The sequence below is a fragment of the Xiphophorus hellerii genome, chromosome 13 (genome assembly GCF_003331165.1).
Source record: "Xiphophorus hellerii strain 12219 chromosome 13, Xiphophorus_hellerii-4.1, whole genome shotgun sequence".
Classification (NCBI taxonomy): domain Eukaryota; kingdom Metazoa; phylum Chordata; class Actinopteri; order Cyprinodontiformes; family Poeciliidae; genus Xiphophorus; species Xiphophorus hellerii.
This window is the reverse complement of record NC_045684.1, coordinates 6,374,561-6,393,179: the sequence shown is the minus strand read 5'-3', so window position 1 is coordinate 6,393,179 and position 18,619 is coordinate 6,374,561. Positions and strand designations below refer to the sequence as shown.

General features: G+C 36.4%; 1 protein-coding gene across 2 annotated transcripts in view; it reads left to right on the top strand.

Moving 5' to 3' along the window:
* LOC116731536 (semaphorin-6D-like) overlaps positions 1-18,619 on the top strand; it is a 162,805-nt gene that overhangs the window by 98,894 nt on the left and 45,292 nt on the right. For both annotated transcript variants that reach the window (XM_032581348.1, XM_032581347.1), the window contains exons 4-13: positions 7,594-7,806; positions 8,679-8,793; positions 9,680-9,737; positions 12,024-12,080; positions 12,205-12,306; positions 15,294-15,384; positions 15,888-16,010; positions 16,980-17,068; positions 17,308-17,397; positions 17,926-18,053. In XM_032581348.1, the coding sequence (XP_032437239.1) occupies positions 7,656-7,806; positions 8,679-8,793; positions 9,680-9,737; positions 12,024-12,080; positions 12,205-12,306; positions 15,294-15,384; positions 15,888-16,010; positions 16,980-17,068; positions 17,308-17,397; positions 17,926-18,053 (1,004 nt within the window). In that variant the 5' untranslated portion in view covers positions 7,594-7,655. The remainder of the gene's footprint in view (positions 1-7,593; positions 7,807-8,678; positions 8,794-9,679; positions 9,738-12,023; positions 12,081-12,204; positions 12,307-15,293; positions 15,385-15,887; positions 16,011-16,979; positions 17,069-17,307; positions 17,398-17,925; positions 18,054-18,619) is intronic.

Sequence of the window (18,619 nt, the reverse complement as noted above, 5' to 3'; positions counted from 1 at the left end):
ATTTTAATCAGGCCATATCACTAATGTTAGTAGTTTTGCCACTCATCGCTGACTTTCGACCACTATTTTCCACTGGCTCCAAAAACGCCATTTGCCTCTAATCCTCAGACTGTGCTGGTCTTTGAATATCACCAGTTAGTTGAATCTTGCTCTGTAAGCTGTGTTTAAGTCTCATTTGCAAGGCTGCTGCGGCTGGTTGGGGTTTTGAAGCATTCACAAACACAATTAGATTTTGATGGTGATGATAGGGTAGTAGATGCTGACATAGTGATTTGTGAAGTTTCCATTGGGATCTTCTAAAGAAATAAAAATGCACCAGGGGGAGAATGACACATTTCCTCAAAAACATGTTTTTAGTGATATAATTGTGCATCTCTAAGCTGTCTGTCTTGATGTGTAAACCTAAACCGGCTGTTTAAAAAATCACAGTAAAGGTCTGGCAGTAGCGCCAGTCCCGATGAAGCTCTGCAACGGCTTTGAGGAAAACTATAAACTCCGTCCTGCAATGTATTGATGGCAATACAGATTTTATGGTGAATGACAATAAACTGTTGGCCTCAGTAACACATTACCACAGTGATGGACCACCACTTACTGAGAGATGTAGCCCTCTTGGGACATTTTGTGGGTGTGTGTTTGTGCCTTTATGCGTCTGCTCTGCCCTCCCAATCCTCAGCTGGATCTGCCAGAGGTTTCCTCTTGCTTAAAACAAAATTGTTGTTGCCTCTGTAATAAAAATATAAAGTGAATTTGACTGCATTTTACTATAAGTAGCATTAAATGGAATTGAACAGTAATATTCAGTAAATTAGAATATGACTTCTCATGAGGCTTGTTTGTCAGATTAAAAGTACTTTTAACACATAACTTTTAGGAAGGTTTTAAACAGGTATTTCATAAATTTAATGTAATCTAGTCTTAAATGTATTTTTTCACATAGCTATAAGCTAGAAATCATCATAATAAAATTTAATGAAAACATTTTTTCTAAACAATGTGTGTGTATAATTAATTGATATGTTTCACTTAATGAATTGAATTACTGAAGTGAATTATTTTTTCAAAATAATTTTCTTATTGAATGTCTGGAATAGAATTTAAATTTTAATGTGATTGATTTGTAGATTACATATTTCTACAAAGCATAACTAGATGATGAATTGGAGCTATTGTTGAGCTACATGAGAAATTTATGCATGCATATATGTAAAACTAAGACTCGGATGGCATCCACTTATTGATTATGCTAATTAAGGGAAATTTTTAATTTATATTCCAGTAGGTATTAGTTTTTGACAAAACTCGCTTATCAAATATTGAAAGGTTTGAATGCAGCTTGTGTGTCCTTGTATTAGCAGGGAAAATTTGTTTTGCAAAAGTTCAAATATTTATCAAAATACATATTTTTACATTTTGCCAATATCCAGGCCGTCTTTGTTTGTTTGCCCTTTAAATGGCTGCTCCGTTTTCCTGGAAAATGTGTTCACTAAATGTTGATTTTCTGAAACCCAATGAAACTTCTAGACGGTTGAACTGAGACGGCTGTACTAAACCTGCCCTGAGCAAAACTGCTGTGAGACGTCTTAATGCAGCTCCTGTCTACTCCAAGATTCACAAATAATCTTTAACTGAATCATATAACCCAGAGGTCAACAGGACTGTGGTTTCATACAACTGACTGCAGTGGAAAGTTGGGAATACTGTGGAAAACCATAACTTTGAATACAGAAAAGACGATCCATATTGTTCCTCTTAATGTATAGGTCAAGTGGATTGCCTCTGTCTAAAAGCCTTCTGCCTTTACAGTGATGCTTTTCCCTTCAGTGTTGACTTGTTTGATTGATATGAAAGAAAATCACTGCTGTCCTTCCAACTGGTCTGAATGATGGCAGAAGATGGCAGAAGAACTAAGAGTGAAATATGTCTAATCTACTTCTATATGAAATGCCAAAGCTGTATAAAACTCTGCTTCTGCTGCAGGCAGAAAGATGGGTAGTAAAGAGTTAAACTTGTTCAGCTTAATGTCTTAACTCCCACAGGAAGCAGTGTTCTATTGATTAATCCTGTTGTAAATGTGCAATCGATCAAGCTCTCTTCAGTGGGCGTGCTACAGCAGCCAAACCAGATCAGATTTATGATCAAATCTCGATATTGGCCTTTTCTATAAATCACAGTACATCACTGCAGTCTGGTGCTCTTGTTTGAACCCTGTGTGGCACATTAGCTCTGCAGTTCAGATGACGGATCGTCTCTGCCAAATAGATTCTCATGTTCAGACTACAGAAAACATGCAGCGAGGAGAAGGAGAACAAGATGTTTCAATTATCCAAATGGGTTACTGGTTGAGTGACGGGGATTGACAAAAGATTTTTTTTTTAATTTTCAGCCTCAGTGTAACGTTGATCTTCTTTTTAAAGGAAGGAAACAAAGATTGCTCAAAGCTTTACCCACCACATAAGAGGCTGGAAGAGCTGGGATTTTAGACTCTTACATCTTTATGAGAAATTAAAATGATTAAAACTGGAAAAGCCAAGAATCTCTTGGATTCTTCTGTTTTTAAATGGGCTGTCAATGTGCTTATAGCATCACAACATTTTTCTTGTAGAAACACCAAACAAAACAGCTTTTTTTATTTTAATTACTGGTAGACAATCAGGAAGTCCTATCAGTATGTGGCATTTATTCCTCCTGTTTAATTTCAACATTTGTGTGAAGATACAAACTGGTTTGAGCCTGGGGCAGATTCATTATGAGAATAACTGAGACTGTATAAAATAAATTATATCATGCATGCTTCCAAGTTTACACCAAAGTTGTGTCCTTCCTTCACTGCAGTGCATCATGAATTTAACAGATCCAGGAGGGAAACTGTGACGCACCTCTCACTAGAGCTAGTTTATAGTTTGTTCTTGGAGATTTGTGAGGAGAATCCTGACCAGATACTCTAACTAAACTCAGCTGGTCCTTTTTATTTAAAGAAACTGGAACTCTACCAGGTGCTCCCCAGAAGACGGTCCTCCTCACGCCATCTTCAGGTCTGAGTCTGCCCACCCCATGGAGGAAGCTTATTTGAGCCTTTTACATCAAGGATTTAGTGTTTTTAGTCAAGAAAAAAAACAGCTCATGACCTTCACTTAGGATTGGAACATAGACAGAATGGTAAATTGACAAAATAAAGATGAAGCCATGTGGTTTCTAGCTGGAACAGGAAAAGGATTGGCTATTTAAACTGAAGATCGGGTTTGTGCACAGAGTCTTACCAATGACATTACCCAGACAATACATTAGTTTTCTACAGAAGCTAAATATTTTTTTAAAACTACATTACTTTGTTTTGATTAGTTCTGTGTGTTTCACATTGAGCATACCTGGTTGCAGACAGCCATCCAGTCTGGTCTACAATTCAGAAAATAACTATCAACTATCCAAACTCAAGATATTCAAAGAGCTGTCTATTATGTAAGATGATTATTGCCGATAACCTCACCACAGAACCCCACTCTTCTAAATAATCCTGTACTTCTGACTTAAATATGCATCAGACATTTAAGGTCACTTAATATGTTACTATACTGCAGACAACAAGTATTTATATCCATTGACTGTCTTCCCTTTACAAACAAGTCGAGGCTAACTGTTAACTAACCTCTGTGTTGTTTTTTTTTTAATTTACCGTAAGAAAATGTAACTCTAAGTGCTAAAACAGCACAGTTAAAAAACTGAGTGGGAGCACCTTGAAGCAATTTTAATTGAATGATCTTTTTGCAGATTGTACATGAAAGATAATCTTGAGAGGCGAATACAGAAGAGACCAATTTGGCTGCAGCATTTTGGATCCTTTGATGGATTTTAGGGAATTATTTGCATTGGAGCAGTTCTGCTTGTTAAAATGGCATAAACTGGAGCAACTCTGAGCTTTCTTTGGTATTATGCTAATGTTGGAAATGTAGCTGAAATAAGAAGCAATGCAGCAGCAATGTTTGATGTGTACATAAAAAAATCATTAAGATTTTTTTGGTATAATTGCCACAGTAATATGTGTATGTCTCACACAGTGAATCATGTACTTTATCTTTCACATTCAATCTTTTGCTATTTTAACTCATTACTTTTGGTTAATTATGTCCAAGTTGCATACATGCTGTCTCTGAATTTGTTGACAAATCAACAGAGCCAAAGTGGCAAAGAGTGAAATTTGTATATAGATGACAAAAATAGACATGAGCTCACATTATGTTGTAGACTCCAAACATTCATACCTGGAGGTCATCGACACATTATAATGTCTCAGCCGACTGGAAAGTTTTCCATGCATCCATCCCATGCAGCAATACACATCCAGGTGTAAGTTACATATGAGAAATGGGACGAAGCTTTAGACAGAGCGAGGACTAAATAAAGCCAACTCTTCTCCAAGATGAGCTCTGAGCTGTACAAGCGTGACTGAGTGAGTGAGTGAGTGACTAGCCATATAGTCCCCATACTTTGTCTCCGCCTCTTCTTGTTGAATGAGAATTGACATCATGGCTGATGTAGCTTCCAACAACCAATTAATGATTTAAGGAATAAAACACACACGCAGTGACCTACAAACTGATTGAGGAGGTTATTTGTATTGAGAAATGTGACTCATCAGCTTGGTCATAAATTAGCTTTTTATTACTTTTTTTAAAAGCTAAATATGCAAGAAATCCTCCAAGTTTCTCTTTGTATGTTTCTGTTTTTTCTTGCATTCCACTAAATTACTTGGATGTATTTAGCATTACTCTGAGAGAGCAAAGCTCCTAAGGACCAGTAATATTTGACTCTGTATTAAAGAGTATTTGCATGTTAGATCATTTCTTTGTAATTTGAAAATCTAAGTGCATCTTTCCTGGCAGCCAGAGTTTTTGGGAACTACAAAGCTTGTATTTGCTAATAAGATTAATGCTAATTCTGTTCACCAGTTGCACAGACTTACCAATGCTTAGCTTAAACTGACGCATTTTTTTTATCAGACCAACCTCTTTGATGTTAAGATTTCATGTAACAGTAGATTTTAGGTTGTATAACACTAAATGGCAAAGGAAGACCAGAAGCAGTGTAGCATTGCTTGCACTTCATACATGTGAAGTGTACTCCCGCTGCAGTTGTTGCATGAAGTGCGCCATATTTCCCTTTTGAACTGTGAACATAATTTCAAAGGGTTAAAAACATTTAGATTAATTAAAAAAAATATGGATTCTTTCATGCAAGACAAAATGTGTGAGATCTGTAAGGCAGTTTCTATCTGTTTGAATGAAAATATGCTATAATTGCTAAAAAGCTGGTGGTGCAAATTTCACCTACAGGCTGAAAATCACAAACACAACTCAACCAACTGGTATCAGGAGTTGAGTTTATTTAAGGACGCCAACACAGATGATTAAAAATGCGATGATGTGCAATACTGTGGAACAGACCCGGACACCACTAGTTAATATCGCGCACCAGTCTCCACAATAAGCCCTAATTATGTGATGCGAGCAAGCAGACTAATTACTGTGTTGGACTATATTTGACTTATGAGCAAATTAATACTTCATGGGCCAGATGGAATAAGCTCACAGGCTTCATCACTTTGTAGTTGCAAAAAGGGGAAGTTTTAGCTGACTAATTTCTTTTCAAATTTAAAACTAATGAACTTTTTTCCACAACAGATGGAACACATGCTCTTTTTTCTTTTTAGAAGACTTTTTGTGGGAGTCAGTTTTATTGGATATTAGTGTTAAATGATTTTGTATCTGGGAGACTCGAATAAATAGGATTTTTTTTCTTGTATTTCAATCATTTAAATTACTCCACAAAGCTATTGAGCTACTTTCTGTTTCCCAGCTTATATATCACAACATGGTCTCATTAGAAAGAAGAAAATCTACCAGCGATAACTGAATGAGATTTCGCTAAATGGAATTCAGTCTAAAGCTGATTTCTTAAATTGTCTCGTGTATAAAACCAATAAAAAGCAGTTAGAGGGGAAAAAAAGGGAAGCGGCCTCTGTGAAACTGTCAAAATGGAGAGTGAAAGATGGTTATTACCACCAGCAGTTTGTTCAAACGCTGCGAAGCCACAAAGCTCCAGTACAAGATTTCCAGCAATCATCACATCACAGAAGCCGTTTTATCAAAGGTGCACGGCTTGAAACAAGATATCAGCGATGCGCTGAGGGATTTTTCAAAGCAGTATCATTTTTACTGAACAAAATAGCAAATTTCTACCGTTACCAAGATAATCTTGGTCAATCTCATGGTTCTAGGGTAGAATTACCGCATTACTTCCCATTACCTACTTAATGTGTGTTTTCTGACGCTTTTACCATTGTTGCTCTTCCCACCTTTTCCTGTTCAATGCACACAGAATAAATCAAGTGGATGACATTAAGAATAGCTTGGATCGTCTGTAGTTTGAGATGAAAAGTAAGCAAGAAAAGTGCAGACAACCTAACTGATGTTTTCAGATCAAAATGGAAAAAGACGCAAATGGGAGGAGAAAAAAACAAGTCGTTACTCATTTTTTTCTGTTTGTGTATTTCCTTTGAGGATGATAAGGAGAAAGAAGTGTTTTTTTTTTTTTTTGCCATGTCTGAGTTCACCTTTTTTTCTTTTCATTTGTCACTTCATACGACAGAACAAATCAAGAGATTGAGGAGATGACACAAAGAAGGTGATTGAAGAGGGGACGAGAGGGAAGCGTGTCACCTTCATGCTCTCCTTTGTCACTTTGGCTGATAAAAAAGGAAACAAGGAGTTGAAAAAGTCAGACAGAAATGAATATTAGAGGAGCCAGAAATTCAGCAGCATGCAGTCAGAGCAACATGAATGACAAGACAAGAACACATAAGACAAAAAGTGACAATTACTCCAAATGTATATTAATAATGCATTTTAGAACAGAATAGATGAATAAAATGGTACAAATAGAATAAAATAAGAAGTGAGAAGCCAAGAAAACCTTGGTAATTCGACTAATTCATTTCTGTGGTGTTACAGTTGTACGATGTGATAATCTGACCTTGCCTTGAGGTTTAGATGAGTGTTAATTACTTGCAGACAGAAATCAGAGCAAGTTAAAGGAGCTTTTTAAAATACAACTTTGGTTCAGAGGATTTCAACAGAAACTGAAATAATTGAGGTCTTAACATTCGGTTTTGAAGCGGTTCCCCTAAAACGGGCAAAATCGAAATAAAGGAAACACAGATCAGTTGAAGTTATCTAAATAAACTTCCAGACTTCTGTTGTCTGTGAGACAAACATCTCAACGCTTTGATTCTGTGAAAATACTGGATGTGAAAATAATTGATCTGAGTCTCTGCTGATGAACCAGCTCCTTTAAAACTGCAAGGCCCTGTTTTCATCATGATGGAAGTGTTTCTGTGTGGTGACTCCAACATGCTATCAGTATGCTAATGCCTGTAAATGACTTCAGCTTTTGCACTGTGGTCGTATCGGTTAACTCAGGGCTAAATTTCTTCTAATTTATAGCTACAGATGAAACCCACACCCTCAGGAGAAAAAGGAAGCTTTCCGTCTTCCTTTTGAGAGTCTTACCCTCCTTTCTTTCTCTGTCTACTCACAGCGGATGTTCGCGATGACCCACTGACACCGACCTCCTCCACCCTCCCTCGTTCTCAAGGTCTCATGAAAATGGCCCCGACCGGCTGGCTGTGGCTGTGGCGGCTGCCGTTGCTGCTAACGATCCTCAAGCTTCGTTTGTGTTTTCTGTCTGTGTCGGCCTCAACCACATCCTTCCCCAAAGACCTGGAGCCACTCCATGTTGTCAGCTCGGAGCGTGAGTGAATCCCTCCGAGTCCGTATGGGTCTTGATGACGAGTTGGCTCATTACTAACTTTTGATGCTGCTAAATTTATCTGTATCTGGTTCATAGCTACTGTATGCCTTATTGATGTGGTCATTTAACAATTTGCCATCACCAATAATTCATTTCAGAACAAAAATGGAAATCACTGTTGTCATACTCTGTAAAAAGACAAATAACCTTTTGTTTTTTGTCTATTAAATCTGAGTAAACTTTTCCTGTTTTAGGTCAACTAAAATTACAATAAGTTTCTACCTGTTCAATACAAGGATGATGAAAAACATTCTTACTTTTTTTAAACTTCTCATATTTAGAAGTTTATGTAAAATAAGATTAATATGCTTTTTATACCCTTTGTGAATCCCTGATGATGATGAAGATACGATGGCTTTGTAAGAATCTAAAAGCAAGCATGGCATATTTTTAAAAAACGTTTAAACTCATTGTTGTCTTTTGTAAAACACTAAGAAACATTAAGATATCAGGAAGAAAATTTTGGACCTCCACAGGTCTGGTAATAAATTGTCAGAAACATTTAACTTAATTCATATTGATTAAAATGTAAGAATCTAAGTTTAAATATTTAAAAAAAATTCTTTATATATTTCATAATTACATTTCATAAAAAAGTGGTAAACATTTAGTCCGATTTAATATCAAACCTTGACAGAAAACAATTTATATCTAAGTACAGTGTATAAATATGTAGTTTACCATATTAATTTTTCTTTTTTCAGAGAAAATGCAGTCTCTTTGTTCTAATTTTACACAGATGTATCTTTACTGAGACTGTTTCAAAGAAATAAGCTGATAAGTGACATTTCCAAATATTGAACTGTTTGCAGAGTCGTACCAGTATCCAGGCTTTCAGGGTCTGCTGCAGGACAACGACACGCTGCGCCTGGGTCTGGACTTTCAGAGAATGTTGAGGATCAATCACATTCTTTACATTGCAGCAAGGTTAGTTGGTCAGAACGGAAGCAGTTGGCATTAATGCTAATTAATGTTTTATTTTTTTGTGTATCTTGATTGAAGTGTATCCTTAATGATACATCATTGTTTTACAATCATCATTGTAAAACAATGATGATTTAAGCACTTATCGTAATAAAATGTTGCCTTTTTTAATGATTCAATCAGCACTTTTGTGTAATTTAGTTTGACTTGTCTGTGTATTCTCATTTGTAAAGTCACATCCCTTAAAATTCTGATATAATGAAGCATTGGAGCCAAACAGATTTTACTCAGTTTGTGCAATTTACCAAACGCCATTAAGTGCAATTGACATTTAATATGTAAGACTCATAGTACACTCTGTCTCGGTCTGTTCTGCCTCACTCAAAAAAAGTATTATAATTTAAGAGGTACATGGCATCCACAACCCTCATCCAAAGCGCATCTTCCTGCTCACATGTAGTTACTGACTCTAAAGAAAAATTAATTGAGCAAATGCAAATAGACAGAATGTACTGTACAGGATTGGGACACGTTCTAATAATCTAATATAATATGATTATTCTCTGATTTTGATAAATATTCATATTCAGACATGATAAACAAAGTAAAGGTAAAGTTAACACTAGTATAGATACAAAGGGGGACCAAACATACAGGTTCTATTATTATTATTACTACCACTAGAACCAGGAAGATGGCAAACAATACTGGATTTAACTAAAAACAACCTTCCACATGTAGAAGCATTTATATATGATGCGTCTGAAGCACCACCTTCAGGCGCATTGTTGTGAATTTGTTTGTTGTGAATTATGATTATTGATCATAATTCAGTAAATCTGAGTGAGTGTGTGCGGTGAGGCCTGACTCTATGCTTTGAACTCTTCAGGGATCATGTGTTTGCTGTGAACCTCACTACGGCATCAGAGGAGTTTGTTCCACAGCTGGTGAGTAAATTTATACGATAAACAGTTTATTTTTGGATCTGTTGCTTCAAGAGATCACAAACATTTCAACATGCCGAGTATTCTTGATGTCAGAATTACTTTGACTGTGTACCTCTATCTGCCCAAAGCAGCTGTATTTCACCCTTTTTTGCTAGTCACTAGTTTGTGACTCAGTTTGTAATTTTTTTATTTTCCAAAAATAAAAAAATAGCATGGTCATTCAACAGAGTTAAACCGGTTTGAAAATCATTATTTTCTCCTTCAGTGTTGGTCAAAGGTGTTGCAAAAACACTTGGAATAAGCTTTAAAAGAACTGAAAGTTTGGAGCAACTTTATTTTGAAGTATATTCACTCTTGTAACAAGAAGAACAAAAGAAAACATTTACTCTGCTGCTAAAACATATTTTGTTTGATGACAGGAATTGTTGTGAAAGAGCAAAGTACGCATAAATTGAAGATATGTATGGCCAGATCCATTCTGTGTTCAAGTTAAAGAGATATTTAGTTGCTTTTACAAGTGAAGCTGAACTTTTATTTATTTATTTCAGCATAAAAAAAATAAAATAAAATGCAGACATAAAGTTTAGATAATTCAGATCATGGAAGCAAAACTAATATACTGATGTGTACCAAGGACAGAGCTGGGTGGCACACCGCTTTTAACTCAACTGTGCTGAGCTCCATTTTTAAAAATCTAAAATATGCACAGTAAGTTTCATAGTAACACTTTGAGGTTAATAATATATCCATGTATGCATGCATGCAATGATTAATAGACTTGTTCATTTCAGACGGTTCAGTGAACTTCATATATGCGCTTCTGCTTCATTCTGATTTTTAGTCTTACATAAGGTTATAACTCTCAGAGCAAAGAGAGCAGCATTAGAGCTGACAGCTGACAATGCAGCAAAGAACCCTTTTCCTTATTGCACAATAGATCTATTAAATATCAGGGCGGCAAAACAAAACTAAAGCGGCTTGTAATATTTGAGGCAGCACAAAGGACAAGCTTCCTTTGATCTTCACACCTCCTCTTCATCAAAGGGAAAAGGTTACAGGGTGGCTTCTGACAGTAATAGGCCTTCTAGTGTATTGTGGGATGGTGGGCTCACTGCAGCTCTTTGATGTGAGATGTTGCACTCGTTACCAATGATTCGATCCCAGTGGTGCATCTGAGAACCCGCGTGGCATCCTGCTCTGTATCTCTGTGCGTATGCACTTTTAGCTTCATAGAAATGTTTTTCTTCTTTATTTGGGAATTCTTGAGCTCCCTATGTTTTTAAATTTTCACAATAACATGTTTGTTTTGCTTCTCAGTGGGTTTAATTATAGTAAAACTCATGCTTCTAGAAAAAAGGTTTGTCATGACTTGATTGGCAGTGTCACTACAATATCTCTATTTTACAGTTAAGAGAGTAAAATCTGTAATCAGGAAAACATAATCTCACTTTTACATGTATTTTTTTTCTAGAAAAATAAACATTGTCAGCTAATCTGTGCTTTCTTAAACTAAAAGCATTTTGTCAAACAATCTCGTACAGATAAAGTTCCATTCATCTTACTTTAAAACTGGAAAATTTAACTCAAAATCTAACATTTACTGATCACAAGCATTTTATATTCTAGAAAGGTCTAGATCTAGATTTCTCACTCTTGCCTTCATTCACAAATGCAGGGATAAGTCAGATGACACTGGGTGGTATGAGATATCATGAATTTAAGCATAAATGTTAGCATGACCTAACTGCTTTTAATTATCACTTAAGATATATGTTGGTTAAAAAGAGAGTGTTATGTATTTTTCAGACAGAAAGTGATATTTTATAGCAAAATTAGAATTATGTTACGTTCAGTTATAAAAATTAAGCTTTAAAGAAATTTGATTTGGCCTTTTTTAGTCAATTGATTCGATTGCACGCAGCAGCAGGTATGGAGGACAGGATCTCACTGCATCGAGCCGGGAAAATCTCTAGTTACTCTGGTACTTTCTCTAAGATCTCACAAACATATTATAAAGTGCTGGAACAGTTCAGTTCGGAACCAATAACAGAAATATAGCAAAACTTCTCTCTTGAGGTCTACCGACACTTACCTGAGCTGCTGCCTCAACAGCTGCCTCCCTGATTGACCTGAAGTGTTTGCAGCTCTGCAGTCACATATGACTCATCTTCTTCCTGCTCATCAGTGTGGCTGCTGTTATTTCTAATCAACTGATTTCACCAGTTGCTCCAGAGCTCCAGACAAAGTCTACTCTGTTATTGAGCGTATGCGTGCCTTGTGTTTCAGAAGCTGACGTGGAGATCCAAAGACGTCAGCAAGTGTACAGTCAGGGGAAAGAACAGCGTGAGTTTTTAATCTGTTTGACTTCTGTCTACATTGACTTCTGTCCAGATTTTACCTCCAACAATTACACTCTATGGTTTAATTTCATGATAAGAATATTTTCTAATATATGTTTGTGTTTCAGGATGAGTGCTACAACTACGTCAAAGTTCTGGTACCTCGAAACGATGAGACTTTGTTTGCTTGTGGTACTAATGCCTTCAACCCAACCTGCCGGAACTACAAGGTAAAACAATTTCTCAGACATGCGCTCTTCCTCGTTAGGGCATTTGTAGAACCCCACAGGTGTTTTGTTTTTTTTCCAGCACATTTTTATTCATTCTGTGAGAGCTCTTTCCCAGCTCAATAAATATTGATAGTTTCCAGGCTGAAATGGTGGGAAATAACTCCTGGGTGTTGGAAGGTCTTAAAAAATATAGAGTTATCAGAAAAGGGAAACATAAATCCTAATAACTATTTAATTCCATTTATTTTCTAATGTTTATGGGGTTCAGGGATTAAAGGGATTATGATTTAATAAATCCCAGTCGAGTAGAAGTGGCATACCAAGCAGTGGCTTACTGTTGCATTAGCTTCCAATGTCTTGTAAGAAGTTGTATGTAAAATGTGTTGTCAAGGTTGGGTTAGAGTTGCACAAAAACAGAAGGCAGATTACAGTAGCCTTTGCAGTAATAATCTCTTCATAAAACATCCTAAATATCTGCATGTAAACTCCCAAATGAAATGGATCAAATCAAATACATCAGAAGCAAATATCCTGTAATTTACCTAATAGATTTAAAACGCACTAAGAATCATAGAGAGGGGTCTCGGACCCCTCAGAGGTCAAATTGCTAAAAAAGGAGATGTAAAACATTCACAGTGTCACCTGGATTCCTACATTTTTATTAGGTGTGTCAAAAATAAGTGTTTTTTATAGTATTTCCCCTTATTGTGGATTGAATCTGAATCTGCTTTTACTTTATCCTCCCATCTTGTTCTATCATATCTGCTGTAAAATGAATCCGTATTGATGGACTGCAGTCAGCTGATGAAAAATAAGCAGATAAATGGATGTGTGAGATAGTTTTAGGTCATCTCTTCACTTCCTGAAGGTGAATGTCAACTGAACCGCTGTCCTTTATTAAGAGGTTGAATCCACTAACTAGGTTATAGCTTCTGTCTATCAGGTCATCTTTTTTCCCTAAAAGACTTGCAGTAACTCATTTCAGAACAGCTTTTAAGAGGAACACTGCTTTATATGTTATTTCACAATGAACTACTAATTACTAATTTTATATCAACAACATGAATAGAGAGTTTAGATCAGTTAGGACCTCAAAAAACAAATTAGAGAGAATTTAAGTACTAACAATTTCTTTTGTTTCTTTCTAACTTGTGACTTGATGAGGAAAACTCCAGCTGTTTCTTCCATTTGTACATTTTATTTAATTCTCTGTGTTAAAACCCTCCAAGAGATTATTGTGATTTTATGGTTTTTTCAGTCATACCCATTACTCTCTCAGTTGTTTTCTTTACAAGCCCTGTTTGCCTCCCGCGTTTTAGATAATAAGCAGGAGATCTGTCTCAGGGACATGATGTCTTTGATTCTGATGGAGTTTCCCCTCTCTCATAATTGGCTGCCTTGTCAAAACCAAACAAACTTTCACAAATCCCACCATTCCAGTTGCCACTCAGGAGCGGCGGTTTCTTTTTTTACCCTTCCGCCGCAGTGCTGCAGGTTTGATTGACAGTTTATGACCCTGTTTAGCAGAAACTTCTTGGGCTTTGAAATCTCCTGCAGTGGAGGAGAATAAAAACATGTTCACCAGAAGAAAAGGAGCTTTTATTCCAGTTTGAAGCAATTGGATCTAAAAGTAGACATTTGGAATTTAGAGAAACTGCAAAGTCATGTTTCTCTTGAATGATTTCAAAGCTTAGCTTGTGTGTTTGACACATTTAAATGTTTATGTAGTAAAATGTATTAATTCAGGAAACATTGTGTTATAAGTTAAAACAATCACAGTCTGCCAAATCAACATTTAAGATATTCTTAGAGATTATTTTATATATTCTCTATAATTGTATTGAGGCTATGATGATCCAAAATCCCTTTAAGAGTTGTTTATGCAGGCCAGCAAGTCATTATAAATGCGGGCTCATATGGCCTGCCCTACTCTTGTAGAGGGCTTTTAATTCATCAACATCATTGTCTCCAAGCGCTGCAACAGCAGCAGACGATGAAGAATAATACTAGTGGAAATTAGGGTGTATTTACTCTGTATGTGGCTGTTGAGGCGAGACTGTTGGAGATAAACACCAAAGAAAAAGGAGAAATGACATTAATTAAATATTGACTTGGGTTTTAGGTTAAATCCAGCTAATCTCTTGAGTTGGAAAGTTAGAAGACTGTAGAAATCCAAAAAGGAATTGTAAAGGTATGCACGAAAGGAACAAAGCCCTGCTCCGATTTAAAAAAGGAAGTATAATAACCGAGGGCTGGATTAGGAATTAAAACGGCAAAGTAGGTTGGCAGAAACGTCGGGGAGTTCAACATTTGCAGCTCGAAACGGATTCAGCTCCCCAAGGGAGAAAATAGCAGACAGGTGTATTTATGAGGCTTCTCGGGAGGCTAAACTCTCTCTGTTAGAGATTCAGCTAACACACTCAGAAAACTGCTGCCGGCACATCTGCTGGGAGGACTCTGAGATGATATCGAAGTCCTATCAGGCCAGCCTGAATATTAGCAGCATGATAATTAAGCCAAATATGTAAAACAGAACCTTATCACAGGCACAAACTTGTCCTTTGTTAGCAAACAGATGCTGAGATTCCTGATGGATTTTTTTGTCTGCAGTGTGTGCCAAATAACTAAGAGGGATTTGTTACTAAAGGAACTGTTTTGCCATGCATTTTAAACGGTGACCTTTTGTTTTTGAAATGCGCTCATCTGTGCTGTTACCATCAGTCTCATTTCATTATGGAAGGATGAAGCACAAGATGTGTGAATTATTAGCACAGCAACACCAAGTGATTTGCAGCTGAACGCTGACTGACTCCGGCAGATTAATGCTGTTATTATCTTATTTGCAGACATCCTGTTAATATTTCTGCAAATTCTTTCCAAAAGATCAAATTAAAATGTATATTTTATTATTTTAAAGTTTCTTGAGTTCCTTGGTTTATTTTAGAGACGGTTGGGCAGAAATGTGATTTTCTTTCTCTCATGTTCAGATGACCTCCTTGGAGCAGGTTGGGGAGGAAGTGGTGGGTCAGGCTCGCTGTCCGTTTGAGTCCATTCAGTCCAATGTTGGATTGTTTGCTGGTAAGTTATCAGTAAACCAAGTGAAAGGATCACTACAAGTTTATATTAAACAGTGCAACAAGTTTGTCATAAAAATACTTTATATTATCATCAATCATTCTGAAATAAAACGCAATCCATGTAATGAGAACTGTGATTTTACAACAAAAGTATAAACAATAACTTACAAAAGTATTCCTACTTACTGAATTTCTAATGCGTTTACATGCTACAGTGACATACTGTATTAGCCATATATGCAGCACATAAAACAATCAGAACCAGGTGCTCTGGTCTGGTGAGACCAAAATGGAAGTTCTTAACTTATGTGCTTAATAAAATGTGTGGACAAAAACTAACTCTGATCACACCATCCCCAAGTTTTTGGTGGTAATTTAAAAAAGTTAAATACTTAGCCTTTGAATGAAGCGTTCATTTGTCTTGGACATTTAATTACCTGTAATAGATGGTACTTAAAATCTTTTTTCTAATTTTATTATGTCAACTAAATGTCCTGTTTGCAGGGGGAGATTTCTATTCGGCCACCATGACGGACTTTCTAGCAAGCGATGCTGTTATCTACAGAAGCCTGGGCGAGGGCCGACCAGTTCTCAGGACCGTCAAGTATGACTCCAAATGGCTCCGAGGTATTTTGCAGAAACATGACTTTGATCACTTCATGGCTGGAATCATCTTCACCATCGGCAACGTTTTATTTTTGATCTTTAATAACTTCATCGCATTTAGGCACCAACCTTTCAGCAACACAGCCTGCAGCATGTACCAACTTAATACTACATTTAAAATACAAGCTATTTTCTCTAATTTGAATACAATTGCATCAGTATAAAAACCGTTAAAGATCGTTCACAGCTTTTAACAGAATAAATTGCAATGGTTACCAGTTGTGTGAAATATTCTTTGTAGCCAATGACTCCCTATAGTCTGACTTCTACAGATGCTTTGTATGTTCCCTCGCCATGTTGCAGATCGTCACAGCAGGCACCTACCTAGGTTATGATGTAAACCTGCTGAAACCAAAGCTGAGCCTCGGATTTAATGTTGGAAAAAATATTCTATTAAAACCTCAATGGAAAACAAATTAAGGAAACCGGTTTGCTTTCAAGACACAACTTGTATTGTTGGTGTTTACAGTGAGAAGTTTTAAATGCTTTGAAGCCCCAAATGACCGTTGAAAGCAAAAACTGTATTTTTCTACTTATAAAGGCAGACATAATTGATCTTAAAACTCATAAGTGTTATGGCCACATTAATATCCTCCCCTTATTGGTCCATCTAGTGGCGAAATAAATTAAAATTAGCGTTCTCCTGGCAGATTGCAGGAATAATAAATCTGTTCACTGTATAAGACGGACAGTAGGATTCCAAATATCAATTTGTCCTTCACAAGTCAGTCCTTTTAATTTATACTCCCAATATTGTACGTTTTATTTCTTGTCTTTGGGTTTCTGAAAAGGATTCTGGAAAACGTAGAATCTGCTTTTCCAACCTGATCATTCCATGGATGGTTTCAACAACAGACAGAAAGCTTACATGGTAGAGAAAAATGCACCTTGAAAATAGATGAAACGGATGATATTCTTTTCTCTCTGCAGAGCCTCATTTCCTGCATGCCATCGACTATGGTAACTATGTCTACTTTTTCCTGAGTGAGATCGCAGTGGAGTATACAGCCTTGGGCAAGGTATGTGCATGTGTGAAAATTATCTTCCACTATGAAACAAGTTGGTTGAAACTTTTTAAAACAATAAAACAGAAACAAATCCTAAAAGATGAGTTTATATTTCGATAAATCCTTTTTAAACAGTAGCTTGGTGTGTTTTTGTAATCCTGAAAGCAGTAAAACTTATTTTCTTTAAATGAATTTAAATGAGCTACGTACAATGTGTACTCATCGTCATTTTTTAAAAAACATTTCCACAGGTTGTGTTTTCTCGAGTCGCGCGTGTCTGTAAGAATGATAACGGAGGATCACCCAGAGTTCTGGAAAGATACTGGACTTCCTTCCTGAAGGTGATTTTCTTGAGTGAAAGTTACAGATGTCTCAATATGATCTCAAGTATCTGATCAGTTGGGATGAAAGACCTCGTTTAGATGACCTGGATGAAATCCAATTTCTGATTTCTGTTGGTGATTTTGTTAGCCACTGTTCCAAGCAATATGTTATGTAATGCAGCTGTGTGCATATAAATATCATAGTTATAAATATGCTAGAATTGAACCATTCATTGAGGCAGCATGTTGGACTAGCTCTGATTTGTTCTTTTTGTAAAATTTTGTTCCTAATTTTTTTGGCTAAGGAGTCTCTAGTTTTGGATGCAGTGCAGCTCGAAGGATTTTTTTCTTTCTTACTATTTTGCTTTTGGACAGCTGTTAAGATGCATAACCATGGTTAACGGGTACCGTTTCATACCAAAACAGTGTAAATATGCTAACACTAGCCTAACATGAGCTCAAACTTGAGTGGATGAAAATATCTACGAGGATTGCAACACTTCCGAATATTTCCTGCCCATCTCTAAATCAGTTTGTCTTTGTCAGGCCCGGTTGAACTGTTCGGTTCCAGGAGACTCCTTCTTCTATTTCGATGTTCTTCAGTCTCTCACCAACGTGCTGCAGATCAACCAGAGGCCAGCAGTCGTTGGAGTGTTTACCACTCAGTCCAACAGGTAAGCTCACAAAGTATGTTAGGAAATTTTACAGGAAATTACTTCGGTGAGAAAGCTCATGTTTTTGAGATTTCTGTTAATTAGTAGTTTTAGTATGCATGGCTGTCTTCAGTTCTAAAATTTGTTTTAAGACATCCTTCTTTGAGTATAATTTTGGAAAGTGGACAGAAAATTAAGACAATTTTATCAAAGTGGAGAGTTAATGGAAAATTATGCAAGAAAATGTTTTAGAAGACTGGTGCATGTTTTTTTTTTATTACATTCTTCTTTCAAATGAAAGAAAATTAGATTAGTTTTTGCTGAATTAAAAAAGTAACAGTACTTCAACTATTAAGGAGGTCATTTGGAAAGGCAGGGCCATTTTTAAATGTGTATATTTTTGTTAGAAGGGATGTGTGTGGTTATTGTTGGAAAGCAAAGACATTTCTTTCACTCGACATTTATGGAAATGAGGACATCATTTAAAAACTAGGAACGCGGTACCCAGGTTCTTACTCTCGGGACTTAAAGATTTCACAAAGAAATTGGGTCCCTGTTACGATTTGGGTCAGGGATAATAACATGTC